General features: G+C 44.7%; 1 protein-coding gene across 1 annotated transcript; it reads right to left on the bottom strand.

Annotated features, from left to right (window-relative positions):
* Positions 1 to 3470: 3470 nt before the first annotated feature.
* On the bottom strand, positions 3471 to 12965 carry BSPH1 (binder of sperm protein homolog 1). Its single transcript, XM_042920345.1, has 6 exons — positions 12893 to 12965; positions 11424 to 11546; positions 8409 to 8429; positions 6470 to 6499; positions 4011 to 4142; positions 3471 to 3651 (listed from the first exon to the last, which is right to left on the bottom strand). Exons 1-6 carry the CDS (start codon positions 12963 to 12965, stop codon positions 3509 to 3511), a joined length of 522 nt encoding a protein of 173 aa, XP_042776279.1. The 3' UTR covers positions 3471 to 3508.
* Positions 12966 to 22508: the final 9543 nt, after the last annotated feature.

Raw genomic sequence — 22508 nt, 5'->3', positions numbered from 1 at the left:
CAAACTTCTCAAAAGCAGTTGCAGAGCAAGACACTGACAATGTAGCATTTTTGAGAAACTCAAACTGTATTTGCCAGCTTCCTCTGCAGTTAGATGGGGCCATGGAATGACATTATCAAAGTAGCTGCTTACTCAAGACCAGGGTGTCCAGTAATGAGATGTTTTTAGATGAGTAGCTATCAGAGGAAAGCACCTATTGCAAAGGCTGACAGTCCAAGGGGTGAGGGAATCAATGTGAATAGTGAGCCTTTCTGAAAATATTTACCCAAACCCTATCTCTCCCGGGACCTGGGGACGTCATTACAAGGCGTGTTTGGTAGCACACTGAGCCAACAGCGAAGCGAACTTAAATCACAACTCTCTCATGTTTCTAGAATCTTCGACTAAGATTACTGGATCCCAGTGGTCAGTCTGAGCCAACAGCGAAGCGAACTTAAATCACAACTCTCTCTCATGTTTCTAGAATCTTCGACTAGGATTACTGGATCCCAGTGGTCAGTCTGAGCCCTTGAAAATCAATCTGCACTCAAAACCGGTATTCAGGAGCCCCTGGAAAGTTCTGTGTATTTCCCTTTCTCCCGAACACTGAGCGGTGTGCCCAGTTGGGGAAGTCTACCAAGAAGGCTGAGAGTATATCCCCGTGGTGTTACAGCAGCGTGTGGCTTCATGGTTGTCCAGCTTCCTCGTCATTCAAGGGACACTGAGGCTGTGAACCGACTCGTGCCTGGAAGTTGGGTAGAAGGCTGGTGCTTTTAGCTCTTCCATGTAAAGAACAGCGAGCGAGTTGATTTTCTTCCTGAGAAACCTACGATCCATTTATCTATCGCCACCTGGTCAACCACTGGTCTCTCTGGTCAACCTCTCCCAAGGATCTGATTAGTAAGTAATCCCCCGTACCTGGTGTCATAACCACGATCGCTTTGCACCTTAGGGATTGCTTGCCACCACCCGAGCTCAGTCACAGCGGGTTCTGCTGCTCCCCCGAAACAAGTAAGCCCATTTCAAAGATAGTCCTTTCTACCAGCATTCAAAGACTAGAATGACAAGTCAAAAACGTTCTTTTTTAGATTTCCTATTTCTCATGAAAGATTACAATGAGCCTTCTGGGTTCAAAAGACAGTGCTTCCGAACTTTATTTTTTTTTGGGGGGGGGGGCTCGGTGCTGTGATCTACTGTAAGATTACATTTAACAATATGATTTGGCATATATATATACATATATATATATATATATATATATATATATGTATGTATTTATTTATTTTTTAACGTTTATTTATTTTTGAGACAGAGAGAGACAGAGCATGAACAGGGGAGGGGCAGAAAGAAAGGGAGACACAGAATCCAAAGCAGGTTCCAGGCTCTGAGCCATCAGCACAGAGCCTGATGCAGGACTTGAACTCACAGACCGTGAGATCATGACCTGAGCCGAAGTCGGACGCTTAACCCACCAAGCCACCCAGGCGCCCCTATATATAGGTTTTTTAAAAAAAATTTTTAATGCTTATTTATTTCTGAGACAGAGAGAGACAGAGCATGAGTGGGGGAGGGGCAGAGAGAGAGGGAGACAGAATCCGAAGCAGGTTCTGGGCTCCGAGCCATCAGCCCAGAGCCCGACGCGGGGCTCGAACTCACGGATTGCAATATCATGACTTGAGCTGAAGCCAGAAGCTCAACAGACTGAACCCCCCAGGTGCCCCTATATATAGGTTTTGATTGAGTTATGTTGACATACAACCTTGTGCAATGTAACGATTGGACGTTGTGTTCGCCGCAAAATGATCACCACAGTGAGTCCAGGCACCACCCGTGACCATAAAAAGTTACAAAAAAGAAAATTTTTCTGACGATGTGAACTTTCAAGATTCACTCTTCACTCTTGCAGCAGCCTTCAAAAATGCACTAAGACACCATCGACTACAGTCCCCAGGCCACACACCACATCCCCGCGACCTATCCGTGTACGTATCTGTATATAGGCATCCGTATCTATTTATAAAATCAGCTTAAACTATAAGAAATAATATATTGGATACACATACTATATACTCTGCGGTTTTCCTCCAATTCTGCAGCATTTAAAATTTTTAACAGTGCTGGTCATGCCCCATTGAATTGATGACTGTGACCCACAGCTTTAAAAACTCTCCTCAGAGGGGCGCCTGGGGGGCTCAGTTGGGTAGGTGTCTGACTTTGGCTCAGGTCAGGATCTCATGGTTCATGGGTTCGAGCCCCGCGTCAGGCTCTGTGCCGACAGCTCAGAGCCTGGAGCCTGCTTCGGAATCTGTCTCCCTCTCTCTCTGCCCCTCCCCCACTCACGCTCTGTGTGTGTGTGTGTGTCTCTCTCTCTCAAACATAAATAAACTTTAAAAATAAAAAAACATAAAAAAAATAAAATAGTTCACATATCCCAAGAGTTGTTTAGGCTTTTGCTATAATAGTCTGTTTCAGGCTTATGAAAACCTAAATGCACCTGGGCATAACGGATTTGGTTTGATGTAGATTTGCGTTAGCCTGACCAGGAAATTGTTGGGAAGGCAACCGGCTGCCTTTCTTGGCACACTAAATAAGGAATATCTGGGTGATTCGTTTGACCCTTGGAGGCAAATTGCCTTTGTGTCAGGATTTCAACATTTTCTTAGGATCCTGAATGCTTAACTAGGAATAGATAAAGGAAAACAAAAAATGAGCTCATCTCAAAAATGTCCCCTAAAAAACTTGCAAGAAGCAAAAAGACCTATTATAAAGAAGTATCTGAACAGACAAGGATCTGAAAATTCATCAAGGAGTGTTGTTTTTATTAATTTTTTTAAATGTTTATTTTTACTTTTGACAGAGAGAGAGAGAGACAGAGCACGAGCAGGGGAGGGGCAGAGAGAGAGGGAGACACAGAATCGGAAGCAGGCTCCAGGCTCTGAGCTGTCAGCACAGAGCCCAACGCGGGGCTTGAACTCATGGACTGAGAGATGAGGAAGTCAGATGCTCAACCGACTGAGCCACCCAGGCACCCCAGGGAGTGTTGTTTTTAATGTAAAGACCTCTATTTTCCCTCTAAGGGACAATGATTTAGAATGACAAAGCAGGGGCACTTGGGAGGTTCAGTCGGTTGAGCCCTTGACTCTTGATTTCGGCTCAGGTCATGATCCCAGGGTGGTGAGATTGAGCCCCAGGTCAGGGTCATGCTGAACATAGAGCCTGTTTGGGATTCTCTCACTCTCTCTCTCTCTCTCTCTCTCTCTCTCTAAAAAAGGCCAAATTTAACCCAGTTAATAAGTAAAAGTGCTGAGGCTACAATAGAAGTTTCCATATAAAAACCTCATCATCCATAATCCACGACCAAAACCCCGAGCTATTTACAGCCAGATCATAGCTCAGAAAAAAACAAGAACAAAAACAAAAAACGTTTTTAAGGAGAGTCCTACCTCCTCCTTTCACAAAAGAAACTGGACATTTATTTCCCCTGGGAACAATTAGACCCTCCTCATGCCCCTCCCAGGAAATGTCGCCATCAGTCACAATATTTCCAGACCTTGTCCTTGTTATAATTCTGGGTCAGTGAGCACCATTTTCTCCCAAACGCGTCCCCGTCTTCAGTGCATTCACGGTAGATAAGGCGTCTGTACCAGAAGGGAAACACGCATTTTGCAAAGTCTACAGAGGAGAGAAGCAATCAGGATAAGAAATCTTTTTGTTTTGTACCTCCTCTTTGCCATCACACACACGCGTGCGCCCACACACACCATTCCGCTCAGCACCATCTACTCTGAAATGTTGGTGGGGGATTGGGGTTTTGCTAAACGTTTTCATTTCAAGGTAACGTGGGTGAAGCCCTCATCATACGTCTTGGGGGCCTTGTGACTTCCACACTGCCAGAGATCTGCACAAACCTTATTTTCGCAATGGAACTGACTGTGGATTCCCTTCTCAGGACCCTCTGGCGGGTCGCCCCGGACTTCAGCCCTGGCGACAGAAGATCACCGCCCTGAGGTGTGCAGAGGCAAGGTACTCACCTTCTTCAGAGCAATACTTCCACTGTCCTTGGTAAGTCTTAGTTAGGGAGCACCACTTGTGTTTTGCCTTGAACTTGATGCAGTCATAGAATATCCCACCTCTGTACTGGAATGGAAAGACGCACTTGCCATCTAGAGAAAACAAAGATCCTTCGTCCCTCTCTGGGAGTGTTAGTTGAGATGTTACAAAATTACTTTCATCCTCCCTTGCTTGCACCAGAATCAGAGCCCCTGCCTGAGGTTCTGGTGGGTCACGTAGTAGCAGAGCTGTTGAAACCCCTACCCCGTGTCCCACTTTTCTCCACGGTATAGACACTGTTGGTGGTTTGCTTAGCATTTGACCCTAGTTCCAGAAGTCTATACTAAGGTTAGAAACATAAATTTGAGACTTGTCTGTTAAACAATTTCCCCTCTGTCTTTTTTCTTTACCTTCTCACATACATGCGTGCGCACACACACACACACACACACACACTGTATATAGCCTGGTTTATCTCTATCCACACTTTTCTGCATGTACATATGGATTTTTCTGCATATATATATATCTATATATATCTATATATCTATATATATATCTATATATATATCTATCTCCATCCGTCCATCCATCCATCCAACATATATATAACTATACATAATATATATGTAGGGGTACACATGCACAGATTTTTTGCTCCCTCCCCAAATGAGTCACACTTTATATCCATAATTTATTTTGAGAGAGCGAGCGCATGCACGAGTAGAGGAGGGGCAGAGAGAGAGGGAGACAGAGAATCTGAAGCAGGCTCTGCACTCTCAGTGCAGACAGAGCCCAATACGGGACTCGAACTCACAAACCGTGAGATCATGACCTGACCTGAAATCAAGAGTCGGATGCTCAACTGACTGAGCCACAGATGTCCCCATAACCTGAGTTTCTAACTCAGCATATCACAAAAATCCTTTTCAACATATCCTTCCCCCCCCCCCTTATTTTTAGAACTCCTGGCCTCTATTTAAGACAGCTTCCAGAACTTTATCTAGAATTGAACTCACTATCTTTCTTGCTTGCTTATATTTGCCCTTATGAATGACAGTCATTCTCTATCCATCCATTGATTCAAGCCAAAAATGTTATCCAACGTATCCTTTTAAAGCTTTGTAGCTCTAGCTCCTTTCTAATGCCAATTCAGAGTCTGTGATACGGATTTTGCCAAATTTATTCAATATTTCCCTTATTCAGATTGTTTATCCTCTGCGTATGAAGCTGAGGCCAGCATTCATATATGTAAATCCTTACATATTGAAGCATCTGTTTCTACAGAATGGACTCCCCAAAGCAAGATTATTAGGTTAAAGCACACATGAATTGTTAACACTGCTGGGAGTTGTTTTCTCAAAAGGCAATAGCGACTCATCTTTCCTACCAATGTGCTCTTCTACCCGGATTTTCATTAGCAGGAGGCATTTATACAATTTTAAAACACTTGACTTTAAAACAGATGATTCCTGTCTTCCTTTAAAACAGATGGTGCAGTTGGTGTGCCTCGATGGCTCAGTCAGTTGAGTGTCTGACTCTTGATTTTGGCTTAGGTCATGATCCCAGGGTCATGGGATTGAGCCCCGTGTCAGGCTCTGTACTAAGCGTGGAGCCTGCTTGAGATTCTCTCTCTCTCTCTCTCTCTCTCTCTCTCTCTCTCTGTCCCTCTGCCCTTCTCCCATGTGCTCCCGCCCACACTTAAATAAATAAATAAATAAATAAATAAATAAATAAATAACAGATTAAAAAAATAAAATAGATGGTCCAGGGTAACATGAAAAAAATATGAAGCCAGGGAGCATCAGAAAAGATTACTTATTATTTGATGCATTCTAGGCTGACACCATGCTATTTATATGGCAATAATTGTGGTTTGTTTAAATATCTGATAATACAAGATGTTTCTCTAGTACTTTTTTGTGTATAATATTCCTCATTACTATTGGGCATTTTTCCTCTGTGAATCTTTTTTTTTTTTATTTTTTTTAACGTTTATTTATTTTTGAGACAGAGAGAGACAGAGCATGAACAGGGGAGGGGCAGAGAGAGGGAGACACAGAATCCGAAACAGGCTCCAGGCTCTGAGCTGTCAGCACAGAGCCCGACACGGGGCTCGAACTCACGGACCGTGAGATCATGACCTGAGTCAAAGTCGGTCGCTTAACCGACCAAGCCACCCAGGCGCCCCATCCTCTGTGAATCTTAAAATCGGGTATTTTCTGTTATATTGGCAGAAATTAAAGAGTGCCAGTAAAATGCCAGTAAAGTTCGGGGTGACTCTATTTCTTGTTTTTGTTTCTGTTTACAAATTGCTTATATCAAATTTTATGAAAAGAGAAAAAAGAAATGTTATCAGGAAAAACCCCACTGCTTTCCCTGTTTTTATAAAATTATAAGGAAATGAACTTTCATTGCAAAAATCTTCTGATCAACTTACCTTTGACTTCCGGAAAGTGAGTTATAGTGTCTGAAAAAGAAAATTTGAAGCTGACATTTATTTCCCAATTCTTATGCTTTCCAGTCAAAAACATGGCATGATTCTTCTATTATTTACAACTCGCTTTGTGTTCTTCAATGTGATTTCATCATTTACTTTAAGTCCTGGAGATTTCTTGCTGATATAACTCCAAAGTGCTTTTGGTCATTGATGTAAAATAGAATGACTTCCTTTCCCACCAGTGTCTAGTTTATTCTCACCAGTATAGAGAAAAACAACTTACTACTGTATATCTATCTTATATCCAGCCACTCTCTTCTTGAAGCTAGTAATCTTTCCTAGTTTTCCTAGGCATTCCTATAAAGTACACATTCATATAAAATAATTGTACTTGTTATTTTCTCTGGTTTATATATTATTTCCTTTTTGCAATGTCACACGTGTTAGATTCCATCATCCCCACAGTATTCACTAGTACTGGTCACAATAGGCACATCTGAGCTTTGGACAGGGGGAATGACATTGAGGTTAAGAATGTCCATTTCAGGGGCATCTGGGTGGCTCACTCAGTTAAGCGTCTGACTCTTGGTTTCTGCTCTGGTCATGATCTCATGTTTCATGGGATTGAGCCCCACACTGGGCTCTGTGCTGACAGCATGAAGCCTGCTTGGGATTCTCTCTCTCTCTCTCTCTCTCTCTCTGCCCTTCCCCTGCTCATTCTCTCTCTCTCTCAAAATGAATAAATAAGACTTTAAAAAAGCCCAAAAGAATGTTTATTTCATCATGGTTGGTAATAGCTCCACAAATAGAAATTAATCCAAAAGTACCAATCACTAAGGGAATTTAAAAATAAAATACAACTTTAGGGGCACCTGGGTGGTTCAGTCAGTTAAGTGTCTGACACTTGTTCTCAGCTCAGGTCTTGATCTCAGGGTCTTGAGTTCAAGCCCTGTATTGGGCTCCATGCTGAGCATGAAGCCTACTTAAAAAATAATAAAATAAAATAAAATAAAATAAAGTAAAACTTTATAATACCATGCAAGCATTAACAAAGATGAGCACAGAAATAGATAGGAAAACATTTGTACTTCATCTTTAGGTGACAAAAGGCATTCTCTATTTCATTACATCCTTTAAGACTCTATTTTTCCAAAAAAGGAAATCACATTATGAAATTGTATGGGATGAAAACTCAAAAATATAAACAGTAAAATTAACAATAATATTATAATTGCTTTCCTCTTCTTTTTCCTTAACTATTACAACAGGTTTTTCTCATTTCATTTATTTTAGAGAGAGAGAGAAAGCATGCGAGCGAGAGAGAAGGGCAGAGGGAGAGAGAATCTTAAGCAGGCTCCATGCTCAGCCCATTTCCTTAACAATTTTTTTTAAGTTTATTTATGTGTTTTTTGAGAGAGGGGGCACAGGGAGAGAGGAGAGACAGAATCCCAAGTTGGCTCTGGGCCAGTAACAGGGTCTGAGCCACCAGCACAGAGCCTGATGCAGGGTGGGGCTCCATCCCATGAACTGTGGGATCATGACCTGAGTGGAAATCAAGAGTTAGATGCTTAATTGACTGAGCCACTAAGGTACTCCTCCTCAACTATTTTTAACATACATTGTACTATATCTTTTTTTTTTTTTTTTTTTTTTTTTTTTTTTTTTTTTTGGTAGGCTTCATGCCCAGCACAAATCCCAGCACAGGGCTCAGACTCACAACCTTGAGATCAAGGCCTGAGCTGAGATCAAGAGTTGGACCCTTAACTGACTGAGCCACTCAGGCGCCCCATACTTTATCTTATATATAAAAACATAAAATAGTAGTTTTTCATGAAAAATATAGTTTCTCACCAGGAGAAGAAGCATAATATTCAACGACTTTACATTTTATTGCCAAATTTCAAAAGAAACTCTAATAAAAGAATTTTGATCAACTCACCTATAGCTGGTAGATTGTCATCTGAAAGACACAATTGTAAACAAATATTTATTTCACTAGATTAACCTTTAAAATAAAACACAAATATTTTACTGAATTATATCCCAGTAAGGATAATATTTTGAAGGAGAGGCATCAAAATTTCAGTGATGCTTATTTTCAGTAGTGTCATTGTGGGTGATTTAAAAAACATTTTTAAAAAATGTTTATTTTTCAGAGAGAGAGACAGAGAGACAGAGCATGAGTCGGGGAGGGGCAGAGAGAGGGAGACACAGAATCGGAAGCAGGCTCCAGGCTCTGAGCTGTCAGCACAGAGCCCGATGGGGGTGCTGAACTCATGGACTGTGAGATCATGACCTGAGCTGAATTCAGACGTTCAATCAACTGAGCCACTCAGGCGCCCCTTATTGTGGGTGATTTAAAATTTTTCCTTTTGCTTTAACTGTATTTTCCAAATAGTGTTAATGAACAGGAACAACAAAAACAGTCTCTAAAACAAACAAAGAATCAGGGGTGCCTGGGTGGCTCAGTCAGTTGAGCATCCAACTCTTGATTTTGGCTCAGGTCATGATCTCACCGTTTGTGGATTTGAGCCCCGAGTTGGGCTCTGTACTGATAGCATGCAGCTTGTTTGGGATTCTCCCTCTCTCTCTCTCTCTCTCTTTGTCAAAAATAAATAAAATAAAAATTAAAAAAATAAGTAGGCAAAAATAAATGACTTACTTTTTCCATACCTTCCTACAAAAATAAACCACAATATAGGAGGGAAAACATGTTTTACACCTTCACTGTTCTTTTCTGTTTTGTTTTATTCTATTTCTTTTTAGTACTATCTGAAAGGTACCACTGGAAGCAAACATTTACTGATCTGTCCTTGGCTTTTAGAATAAGATCAAATTAGTTTTAGCATCTGTTAAGGAAAGGTCTTTGCAGGTCAAAGTCACAGGTTTGTTATGAGGGTTGAATAAAAACATACATCCGGGCTCTGCACAGTACATGGCACATAGCAAGCATGTACCATACGGCAACTCTTTCATTGCAGAAAGGATTTCTTTCCTTACGATAATCGTCATTATTTTCTCCCTGATGAGGTTCAAGTTTGCAATTAATTTTCACAAACAATAGAGAACTAATATCCACTAGAAACTGCTCCAGAATTCCAGTTTAGGAGACTCTGGTATCGGGCAAGTATTGAAATTACAAGAAATCTCACAGAAAGTGCTAGGGCATTTCATCATAAACGGATTGTCTGTTGTTCGCAGATCTTCAACCGCTCTTTTCTGAGATCGGAACAGAGACAGGATCTCAATGGATGTGTTTTTGCCTGTAACCGTTGAACTGGCAAAACCTGTATAAAACATGAAACTTTTTTTTTTTTTTCTGGGAGCAGGAAACATGGCATAAAGAAGGCGATGCGAGATGACTTACTTTTTCACACCTATCACCAGGAAGGATTCCAGTTGGAGGACACATTCAGAATATAAATTGACAGTGAAGAGATGTGGCTAAAGAAATATGCTTTCTCAGAATCTCTAGCTCAGTTGTCCCCAGCTAGCTGTGTGGCTCTGGGGACACGACTCAACCCCTCTGTGCCTCAGATTCTCTTCTATAAAATGAGGGCGCTAATTGTACCTACCTCGTGGGCTTGTTATGAGGACCATATGTATTATGCACATCAAGCACCCAGCACACCATTCGGCTTAACACTAGAAATTCTGTCTGCCCTCCACGGGGGAGAAGACATTGACAATTCTTTTGAGTCTGTGGGAACGTTTCCATAATACAACGGGTTAAAGATTTTTAAAAGAAAACCTGACCTAATCATAACAGCAAAGAATTATGGAGAACTCGTGCTGGGAATGTAAAATAGTGCAGCTGCTATGGAAAATGGAAAACAGTAGGGAGGTTGCTCAAAAAATTAAAAATAGAATGGCCATGTGATCTCGCGATCTCATTTTTTTTTTTAACGTTTATTTTTTGAGAGACAGAGAGAGGCAGAGCACAAGTGGGGGAGGGGCAGAGAGAGAGAGGGAGACATAGAATCCAAAGCGGGCTCTGGGCTCTGAGCCATCAGTACAGAGCCCGACGCGCGGGACTCGGGACTCGAACCCACCAGCCATGAGATCATGACCTGAGCTGAGGCTGGAAGGTTAACAGACTGAGCCACCCAGGCACCCCAGGCAACCCCCTTCTCAACCTTGCCCATTCCGGGTGGCATCCCTGGAGTGTTGGGGGCAATAAGAATCATTCTCCTCCTGTTCCAGAGCAGCCGAGGCTCAGAACCTTGTCTGAGGTCACAGATGAAACTCAGGCTGGAGCCAGAGAGGGCAAGTGGTGGTGGCGGGGGGGGGGGGGGGGGGGGGGGGGGGGGCGGTGGTGGTGGCGAGGGGGACTTTGGAGCCCCTTGCAGGAGGGAGGTGGAATACAGAAGGGTGGGAGGGTGCTCAGCCCTCAGCCAGTAGGGGGCCTCCAGGAGCGCCCGACTATCATTCCGCCTCACCCCGATAAAATAATAAAGGCTCTTGCAATGCAAGATTCGTATTTTAGTGCAAACCTTTGCTAAGGGGCGCCTGGGTGGCTCAGTCGGTTGAGCCTCCCACTCTTGGTTTCGGCTCAGGCCATGGTCTCACGGTTCCGTGGGTTCGAGCCCTGCATCAGGCTCTGTGCCGTCCTCCCCAAAGGGACCCCAGTGTCACCTAATCCCTGAGTGCACCCCAACAGCTCGTAACCGCGGGGAAATTACACTTCGTGCATGGCAAATTTCTAGTCCTGGAATAAGGTCACTCAACCAAGCCCTCTGTGAAGCCTCGCCAGGTCAATCACATCTCCGTTCTCATGAGGGGCATGCGGGGAGTGGGGGGAGGGGTATGCTCGTAGGGCTCATCTGTCTCCTGTCTTCCCACTAGCCAGGAGCATGAATGGAGGCACTCCCGCCACTTAATGTCTGCACCATCCCGTGTGCCTGGCGGGATCCGAACCACCCATCTCATTCCTTCTAAGATGCTAAAACGCAACGCTTTTCCTGGTTCGTCTCTGGAATCAGAGTGCCCCTTATTTCCGATGGCATCTTGTCCGCAGGCCGGGTTGCCGTGGGGACGTGGTCATTGTGCCCACAGTAGCCAATGTGGGTCATTGTGCCTATGACAGTAGCCAAAGGACAGCGTCAACACTTGTAGCCTGCGTGTCAGGGGCTCAAAAGAAACCCCTAGAGACAACCACAGGGCCCTCCTAGCCTCGGGGAAACAGATACTTGCAAAGGGAGATGGACAGTGTGAGTAAACATTTCCAAAGGCTCAGAAGTAGACTTAGCACCACGTTAAATGGAAAGACCAGCTAAGGTGCCCAGAACCGGTGGGTCTTCATTCTTAACGCGCATTCTTCTGAGAAGTGTTACAATCACCCAGACTCTGGACGGCATCCAGACAGTGGGAAAATGTGATGTTGGTAATTCAGGAGGCCCGGCACCAAAAGGGGAGAAATTTTAGGACCGTCTTAGCCAGCTTCTTGTGCTTATGTTTTCTTTTTCTCATGTACCCACAAAAGTGATATCTCATGAAAGAATCCACTTCTGAGACAAAAGTGTTATTTTCCCAGCAGCATAAAACGAACATTCTAACAGATAAGAAAGAGGTGGTGGGGGCCCCCCGAGGTAGCTCAGTCGGTTGAGCATCTGACTTTGGCTCAGGTCATGATCTCGCGGTTCGTGCGTTGGAACTCCACGTCGGGCTCTGTGTTGACAGCTCGGAGCCTGGAGCCTTGCTTTGGATTCTGTGTCTCCCTCTCTCTATCTCTCTCTCTGCACCTCCCCTGCTCGCTCTGTGTCTCATTCTCTCAAAAATAAATAAAAACATTAAAAAAAAGAAAGAAAAGAAAGCAGTGGTCATGGTCACACTGAGGACATCTTGTTCTAAAAAAATATTTATCCATGCTGCATTTGATTTATGTTTCAGGGCAAAGATGTCCTGAAGAATACTTACAAATAGGACATGCAACACCATCATTTTTTTTTTTTTTGCCATTTTGCAAAAACAAAAAAAAAATTGTTTCACAACTACGTGTAACCCCCATGAAACGTGTAAGAAATGCATCCATAATGGAGTTTCTTATTGTGTTATTTACAACTGTCGAAGGCCACAGGATTTTGGTAAAGGGTTTAAAACAGACTTGCCAAAACTCAGTTCCATTTTCAAAGACGCTAATAAGGCACTTAAAATATTTTAATGCTTATTTATTTTTGAGAGAGAGAGAGAGAGAGAGAGAGAGACAGAGCACGAGCAGGGGAGGGGCAGAGAGAGAGGGAGAGACAGAATCGGAAGTAGGCTCCAGGCTCTGAGCTGTCAGCACAGAGCCCGATGTGGGGCTCCAACCCACAAACTGTGAGATCATGACCTGAGCCGGTCGGGCGCCCAACCGACTGAGCCCCCCAGGCGCCCCAAGACTTGGTTTTTAAATGGCCACCCCGATGCTGGAACATTGCTACTCACCTTCATAGTCTTGACCAAACACACTGTGAAGCCAGCAGACCCAGAGCAGCAAAAACACCACGTGCAGGACCATGTTCCTCCTCTCAGGGACTGCTGGTTGACCAGCTCATCCTCAGGATTTTAGAGCCCCAACCACTGCTCGTCCCTCCTCCTTCTCCTCCCCCTCTTTTTCTCTAGCATCCCCAGACTCCTCCTTCTCTCCTCCTCTTCCTTAAATTTTTTTAAATGTTTATTTTTTTTGACAGAGAGAGAGAGAGACAGAGCATGAGTGGGGGAGGGGCAGAGAGAGAGGAAGACACAGAATCCGAAGCAGGCTCCAGGCTCTGAGCCATCAGCACAGAGCCTGACGCAGGGCTCGAACCCATGGGCAGCAAGATCATGACCCGAGCCGAACGAAGTCGGATGCTCAACTGACTGAACCACCCAGGCGCCCCTCCTCTTCCCTGTCGTAAGGTCCCCTTCCCTTCTCAGTCCCCCTCCTCTTTCCCTCTCACTCTTCTTCATCTTCCCCCCCCACCTCTCTGCCTCGCATAGAAGGAAATGCAGAAAAAGAAATACACAAGGATTAGGAGAGTCACGACAAGGAATTTCAAGTTGTTTCCACAGCCACAACCATCCAGGACCCAGAAGCAGTATAGACTTATCCAAGTCTTGGATCTTACATGGGTCTTATATGGATCTTTGAAAGCCAGGCCCAAGGACTCCACCGGAGAGGCCCAGGGAGGCTGTTTGGAGACGTAGATTTGCTCCTGGATACAAGCATCCCTGCGCACGCCCCATGAATCTTTGGTGCGGGATTCTGCTCTCTGGAGGGCCATGGAGATCCACCCAATGGGCCACAGGTGGCTTTGCAATTCCGAGGAATAAGCAACGCCACGTGTACGGGTCCCCTACAGTTCACAGCTCTGAAAAGTAAGACTGAATTCTGAAACACAGGCTCCGACAGTCTCTATTAATATCCTTTTTAGAAAATGTTTATATATTTATTTTTATTTTTTTATTATTTTTTTTATAATTGTATTTAAAATTTTTTTTTAATGTTTGTTTATTTTTGAGACAGAGAGAGACACAGCATGAACCAGGGGAGGGGCAGAGAGAGGGAGACACAGAATCTGAAACAGGCTCCAGGCTCTGAGCCATCAGCACAGAGCCCGACTCGGGGCTCGAACTCACGGACCGCGAGATCATGACCTGAGCCGAAGTTGGCCGCTTAACCGACTGAGCCACCTAGGCGCCCCTATATATTTATTTTTGAGAGAGAGAGAGATAGAGAATGAACAGGGGAGGGACCGAGAGAGAGAATCCCAAGCAGGCTCCCAGCTGTCAGCACAGAGCCCAGTGTGGGGCTTGAACTCATAAACCATGAGATCATGACTGAGCCGAAACCAAGAGTCAGACTAACCAACTGAGCCAACCAGGCACCCCTTCATTAATATTTTAAGTTGAAAGTACATCCATCATGTTGCCTCCTTTCTACTCATCAGTAAAGACGAGGATTTCTTTTGGAAACAATGACAAAAGAAAGGCTTGGCCTCAAATGACAGCCACCAAAATGTCAAGAGCCAGCAAATCAGAGGCTCTTAACTGGTGGCTTCTGCTCTTGCCCAATAGATTTTATGTTCATTTTTCAAAAATTTTAAAGACTTTTAAAAAAAGTAATCTCTGCACCCAATGTGGGGCTCCAACTCACAACCCTGAGGTCAAGAGTCACTCGCTCCACCATCTGAGCCAACCAGGCTGCCCTGGGTGGTTCGGTCGGTTAAGCGTCCGACTTCTGCTCAGGTCATGATCTTGCTGTCCATGGGTTCGAGCCCCGCGTCGGGCTTTGTGCTGACAGCTCCGAGCCTTCAGCCTGCTTCGGATTCTGTGTCTCCCTCTCTCTCTGCCCCTCCCCCCGTTTGTGCTCGCTCACTCTCGCTCTCAAAAATACATAAACATAAAAAAATAAATGAAATAAAAACCTACTCAAGAGCTCTGAATTCCAATTCTAATTGGGAACAGTTGATGCTTTTGCTTATTTCTAATACTGGTGTCTGCGTACACTGCTTCCTACAGTCACTTGAGAAAGTTTATCCCCAAATCTTGGATCGACAGATGTTCCCGTGGAACAATGCAGTTGGCATCTGGGGATTCCTATCGGCATCCACACACTTATTTCATGAAAACCACTCTCTCTTCTTCCTGGGACTTGAAACTGTACATTTCCCTCCAAGGAATACTTCCAATCTCAGGGCACAGCAATTTGTCACATCCTCGCCTCTGTTGTACCCGGATGACCGTCTCTGCAAGGTGGTGGCAGCCATGGGTGGTTTTCCCTTTGTGATCCAGGGAGCCAGGAGATACTGTGTCCAGTGTCTTTGTTGTGTACGTAGCCTGCAAACGTACAATAACTTCGTCTCCTTTTTGGAACATCTTTCAGCAAAATATGATAAGGCAGTTCTAGAATATGTTCCACAACATAGTGGTTGGTCTTTGGCTAAGAGTGGTTGGTCTTTTGGCTGTTGTTTTGCTAAGAGAGTCGGTACTTTAAAAAAAATTTTTTTATTATTATGTTTATTGATTTTGAGGGGGGTGGGCAGAGAGAGAGAGGGAGACACAGAATCCGAAGCAGCCTCCAGGCTCCAAGCTGTCAGCACAGAGCCTGACACGGGGCTCGAACTCACAGACAGTGAGCTCATGCCCTGAGTCAAAGTCAGACGCTTAACTGAGTGAGCCAGTGCCCCAGGCGCCCCTGAAAGTTCTTAATAAATAATTTTTTATACAAAACTAATGGCTTTCCAGATTCTTTCTCTCTCAGGTCTCTCTCTCTTCTCTACCCCTCTCATGCTTTCTCTCTCCCAAAAATAAATTTAAAAAAAAAACATTAAAAAAGAGGGTAGATCTCATGTTGAGTGTTCTTACACACAAAGCAAAAACACAAATACAAAAACAAACAGAAAGAGACAGGAGGGAGCTTTTGGAGGTGATGTCATTACCTAGATTGTCGCGATGGTTTCACAGGTATATGCAAATCTCCAAACTTGTAATCGCACAGTAAACTGTGCCCAATTCTACCTCAATAAAGCTGTTAAAAAAATACAAATGCTAATAGGTCTAGGCTGGAACCCGGGAGTCTGTATTCTTAAAAGCTCTCTGGTGATTCCAATACACATTCCTATTTTAAAATAAATAGGTTGAGGGGTGTCTGGGTGGCTCAACTGGTTGAGAGTCTGATTTTGGCTCTGGTCATGATCCCAGGGTGGCGGGATCGAGTGCCACATTGGGCTGCATGGAGCCTGCTTCAGATTCTTTCTCTCTGCCCCTTTCCCCACCACTCATGCACGTGCTCTCTTTCTAAAAAAATAAAAATTAAAGGGGCGGCTGGGTGGCTCAGTCGGCTGAGCTTCTGACTTTGGCTCAGGTCATGATCTCGTGGTCCGGGTGAGTTTGAGCCCTGCATTGGGCTCTGTGTTGACAGCTCAGGGCCTGGAGCCTGCTTCAGATTCTGTGTCTCCTTCTTTCTCTACCCCGCCCCCATTCATGCTTTGTCTTTCTCAAAAATAAACATTGAAAAAAATTAGAAAAAAAATAAAAACATAAAAATTTTAAAAATAAGGAGCGGTTGAGGAAGAAAGAGAGGCAGGCTGATGGACTAAAAAAAAAGAAAGAGGAGGGGCAGAGCTACATGCACATATTTATGGACCCACATAGACACTAACACATACATGCCCATAAGTGTATACATATATATGCATACATAGTGAGACATTCAGGTCAGAATGACACACAGAGAGAGAACAAACCCAGAGACCCAAGGAGATAAAGAAGAGGAAAAAGCAGACAGGGTGGGAAGAAAAAGGGAGAAGGGGAAGAAAGATGGTACAAGAGGTTGGGGGAGAGTGGATCTCCAAGACACAGAGAAAGAAGGACAGATGGAGACAGAGACAGGAAGTAGATGATAGGAAGGAGGCAGAGACAGGAAGTAGATGATAGGAAGGAGGCAGAGACAGGAAGTAGATGACAGGAAGGAGGCAGAGACAGGAAGTAGATGATAGGAAGGAGGCAGAGACAGGAAGTAGATGACAGGAAGCAGGCAGAGACAGGAAGTAGATGACAGGAAGCAGGCAGAGACAGGAAGTAGATGATGGGAAGGAGGCTGTCAAGTCAGGAAAGGAAGACCTCAAAGCCTCTTATCTAGAAAACTCCCAAACCTATGCAATGAGAAACTGTCACCAAAATGACAATAAAATGAGACCCCAACCTCAGCTGCTCCAAGTCCCACTGTCCCCGCCTGTTTGCTATATGGCTTTTGGCAAGTCCCTCGGCACCTCTGTGCCTCCATTTCCTCATCTGTAAAACCAAGGAGTCCTACCTGTGATCAGTTGCAATATTTGGTAAATCTCTATGGTGTCAATCCTGAAAGATACCAGGACAGGGCTGTGGACTTCTCACAGAGTTTTCAGAATGGTAGGATAGAATTTAAAAGTGAAAAATTAGGGGCACCTGGGTGGCTCAGTCGGTTAAGCATCTAACTCTTGATTTTGGCTCAGGTCATGATCTCACCATTTGTGAGTTTGAGCCCCATGTCAGGCTCCACGCTGACAGTGCTTGAGAGTCTCTCTCTCCCTCTGTCTCTGCCCCTCCCCTGTGTGCTCTCTCTCTCTCAAAATAAATAAATAAACTTTTAGAGACACCTGGGTGGCTCAGTGGGTTGAGTGACTGACTTTGGCTCAGATCATGATCTCGCTGTTTGTGAGTTCAAGCCCTGCATGGGGCTCTGTGCTGACAGCTCAGAACCTGGAGCCCACTTCAGATTCTGTGTCTCCCTCTCTGTCCGCCCCTCCCCCACTCACTCAAAAACAAATAAACATTAACACAAATAAAACGTGAACAAATAAACTTCTTAAAAATGAGGAAAGAGTAGATGACGTGTTTCAGAGAGCTGGTGTTTTTGATTCTCCCACGCTTCCTTTCTCACTGGAAAATTCTAGGGCTCTTCGTTTTTCATTATTCAGGTAAAACCTGTCCACTTCCTGGTAGCCTCATATTCAGGGGCACTTTCTTCTCTGTTCATTAATATTCTTGCCCATGACCCCGTCCCTGAAAGATCCCATTAATAAACACATGATTGAATTTTATGGGCCTCATGGATATGCATGAGCTCATCTTGGGGCATCATTAACCATGGGGCTATTTCATCCAAACCACCCTGATTGTAATCACTTGCAGAAAACCCTCTTTGGGGAAGCTGCGGTGTCTTCCTACCGACAGGTTGGGGCCAAAACAGTCGGGCCAGTCCCCAAATAATCCAGAGATTTGGTGAGCAGAACCTTAAAGAGGGCTCGTGGAGACAGCTAGGGCCAAGAAGGACTCTCTCAAAGGTACACCTCAACCTAGAAACTTGGGAGGGGTGTGAGAGGCGGGACCTGGGAGCTCCCACAGCAAGGAAGGAAGGTTTAGAACAGCATTGTCCCCTGGAGAAAATAAAACGTAAGCCATAAATATCATTGTAAATTTCATAGTAGCCACATTAAAAAAAAGAGTAAGAACAGGTGCAGTTTATTTTAATAATGTATTTCGTTGAACCATGATAGCCAAAATACTATCATTTCACATATGATCAACACACAAAAAAAATTCTTTGCTTTTCCATACTTCATCTTCAGATCCCAGTATTTTATGCTTACAACATGGGGCAATGAGAACTCACCACATTTCCAGTGCTCAAAAGCCATAGTGGCTGGTGGCCGCCATACTGGAAGGTGCAGTTATGGAGCTCTGTGAAAGAAAGGCCAGGGAAAGTGGGGAAGGAGGCTGTGGGGGCAGATTCCTTTCTCTGTAGAAACTCAAAGGTGTAGGTGAAGCCAGACCGTCTGACCAATGTAATGCTATGGAAGGCTGCCTGTACCCCAACTTTGGGGGAAAAGAGATGGAAGAAAAGAGAACTAACCTGGACAAACTGCCTAGTAAATTCCTCGTAGTCAACTACTACCTTCATGGTCCCATGAATATTTTTTGGCACCATTCCTCTAAGGTAAGGCTCACTCTGCCTGTTTCATGAAGGAGAAAGCTGAGATTCAGAGATCTTCCTGAGGTCCTGTCATTGCTCCCTCCAAAGACAGCCTGAATGCATAATAGAAGAGGTGCATTTGCATGTTTGTGAGGGGGTCTCACACTGAGGTTTTGTTTCACACTTGGAGACATCTGCTGCCAAGGAGCAGAAGGACTCAGTATTTTCAAGCCACACTAAACTCCAAATGCCTAGGCCCATGAGCTCCTATAATTCCCACAATAGCTTCCATAGTTGGATTTTTATCTCCACTTAACAGATGAGAACTTGAAAACTGGAAATTGGAGAGGTGAAATGACCTTCCCAAGGCCACCCAGCAGATAAATGGGAGAGGTGGAGTTTGAACCTGGGTTGATTGGGTGCCATTCTCGTCTCATGGGTCCATTGTGACATTTTTTGCTGAAGAGAATCAGTGAGTTGAGGCGGTGGGCTAAGCTGCCTCCTGATGACCCTCTCAGCACCTTCATACTACCTGGTGGCTGTTCTCACTTCCCATGTTGGGTGATAGATATTTGTGCCTATGTCCCATCTCTGACTTTTTTTTTTTTAATTTTTTTAACGTTTATTTATTTTTGAGACAGAGAGAGACAGAGCATGAACGGGGGAGGGGCAGAGAGAGAGGGAGACACAGAACCGGAAGCAGGCTCCAGGCTCTGGGCCATCAGCCCAGAGCCCGACGCGGGGCTCAAACTCACTGACCGCAAGATCGTGACCTGAGCTGAAGTCGGACGCTTAACCGACTGAGCCACCCAGGCGCCCCCCATCTCTGACTTTTGAGGCCAGAAATAATGTCCACTTCCTCTTAGTAGTTGCCCCAGTTCTATATGGATGGCAAGGTTCTAGAATACTTATTGGATGGATAGACAAAAAGTGGATGGTGGAAGAATGGATGGATGGATGGAAGGATGGAAGGAAGGAAGGCTGGATGAAAAGACGGATGATGGGTCAAAAGATGGATGAATGGATGGATGGACGGATGGATGGAAGGATGGATGTATGGGTGACAGAAAGATAGATGAAAACAATGTTAACAATGTGGAATATTATTAAGCAAGGAAAGCATTTACTAGAAGATAACATTTTCCGAAAAGTTTGGAGGACGATAAATAACAAAAAGTAAAGGAAAGAAGAAAATCAGAACATTTCCAAGATAAGTTTACTTAATGAATTAATTACTGAGAGCCTAGCATGGTGAAGAGAAGACTGGATGTTACTATCATCATCATCAATATTATCAGTCATCACCATCCTTAGCATTAATGGCCAACATTTATTGTGATCTTCCTTTATAGCAGACACCATACTAAGTATTTTATATCTTTTGTTTAATTTGGTCCTTCCAACAAATGCGTGGAATAGGTATGATTCCCATTTTATGGATGAGTAAGCTGTTAAGTGCCTTGCATAATTATTGTTTTTAATTATGAAATCGTGTACACCTATGGAGAAAAATTCAAATAGGGAGTCTTGCAATTATCCTTGATTGTTCATTCCCACTTCTCAGAGATCTTACCAGCCAACAATCTTGTGACAGTGGCAGGATGCCAGCCCCAACTACCCCACGGCCCAGGACAAAAGGTCCTCCACAAGCATTTGAATGTGCCAGTGATCAAGGAATGACTTGGTCCTCACTTGAATGTTCCAGACGTGGGTGTCTGGCTGTTGAGGCTCACTTCACCGTTCAGTCATTGTCTTGAACCACCCCCAAATATTTTCTATTAATATCCATGGCTTGATCCAAGTAGGCTCATTAACATTCCAGAATATCGGTCCTTATCAACTTCTTACATTTGCACGGTGTCCTTCGTGGCACAAAGAAGCAAACCATGTAGATACCTGGGGGGAAGCATCCAGGTGGAGGGAAGAGCAAGTGTAAAGGCCCTGAGATGTAAGTAAGCTCAGTCGGTGCTGTGCTGGAAACAGCAAAGAGCCTAGTGCAACTGGGGCAGATCAAGGGAGAACAGAGTGATAAGGAATGAGCTTGGAGGGGAAGGCCGTGGTATGGACTATGGATTCTGTTATAAAAGTGACAGAGAAGTGTGTGGGAGTTAATGGATGCCACTTGTCCCCATTTTAATCTCTCCAGTGGCTTCTGTTAGCGTTTAGAATCTAAGGAAGGCTCTGTAGGGGTCCAGCACCATCTGCCTCGCCAAGTACCTCTTGGGCCTCGCTCCTCCCTGCTCACACCTGTTCTGGTTGTTGTTAAATACATGTCAGCTTTTTCTCTCATCTTGCCTCTCCTGCCCAGATGAGCCACCAAACCCCCTCCCCTGGTTCCCCTCATGCCTACATCCCACTCTTCCTGAGGGTCTGTTTACAAGTCATTTGCTTGGAAGAGCCTCGCCGGCCTCCTGTCACCTTGCCCCAGTTACTCTTTGTCTGTAGCCTTGGTCCTTCCCCTTCGTCACCATGATCATGAGTAAGAGACACATGCTTGTCTCTGGTTTATTCCCTTCCTGTCTGTCTCCTTTGTAGGCAGCCCAGCCCCATGAAGGCAGGGGCAAGGCCTGTCTCCCACTCTGCTGTCTCTCATCCCCTAACCCTGCAGCCCACGCATTGTACAGGCTCAGGAAATATTTGTTTCTGAATGAATGCTTGAAAGCAAGCACCAAGACCCCTGTGGACAGGATAGGGGAGAGCCTCGAGGCCAGGACATCGGTGATGGAAAGTGACAACCATCTGGGGGATAGAAGGTGAAAGCCTGAGTTTGCAGGAGCAGGAGAGACAGAGAGAAGGTGATGCGTTCACAAAGCCATTCGGGAAGCAGAAGCCACAGGGTTTGATGACTGATAGGACGTTAGGGAGGAGAAAGCTTTACTGTTGGGGTGACAACTTGAGGGGTGGGAAAGAGCATTGTCTTAGCATTTCTTTTTCGTGGTTCTGAAGGCTGGGAAGTCCAAGACTGTGGTACCCACAGATTCAGGGTCTGGTAAAAACACACTTCCTGGTACACAACCATCTTCTCACTGCGTCCTCACGTGGCGGAAGGGGCGAGGGGGCTCTTTGAGGTCTCTTTTACAAGGGCACTAGCCCCACTCATAACGTGTCACCCTCATAACCTAATCACTCCCAAAGACCCCACCTCCTAATGCCAATACCTTGGAGGTTAGGATTCCAACATATGAATTTGGGGGAGACACTTAAGCATCTGCCTCTTGATTTCAGCTCAGGTCATGATCCCAGGGTCATGGGATTGAGTCCCTCGTTGGGCTCTGCACTGAGTGTGGAGCCTGCTTAAGATTCTCTCTCTCCCTCTGCCCGTGTTCCCAGCTCTCACTCTCTCTCTCTCTCAAATAAAAAAAAGGGGGAGAATAAAATAGAATTTGACATTCAGAAGTTTGCCTGGAGAGCTCTGGTATGAACAAGGATTTGGGTGGACATTTCTGGACTACTTAGACAGTGTCCCACAGCAGCTGAGAGCCCAGTCTCTGGTGTTAGGGTGTTGGGGTTCAGCTAAAAGCCCCAGCACTTATGAAGTTTGTGATCCTCAGCAAGATGCTTAAGCTTTCTGTGCCTCAACTTCCCCAAATGAGTAATGGGGGTTATATTAGTACCTCCCTCTTTGGG

Source organism: Panthera leo, chromosome E2, assembly GCF_018350215.1.
Source record: "Panthera leo isolate Ple1 chromosome E2, P.leo_Ple1_pat1.1, whole genome shotgun sequence".
NCBI classification, from domain to species: domain Eukaryota; kingdom Metazoa; phylum Chordata; class Mammalia; order Carnivora; family Felidae; genus Panthera; species Panthera leo.
The sequence above is the reverse complement of the archived record's forward strand: the minus strand, read 5'-3'. Positions and strand labels throughout refer to the sequence as shown.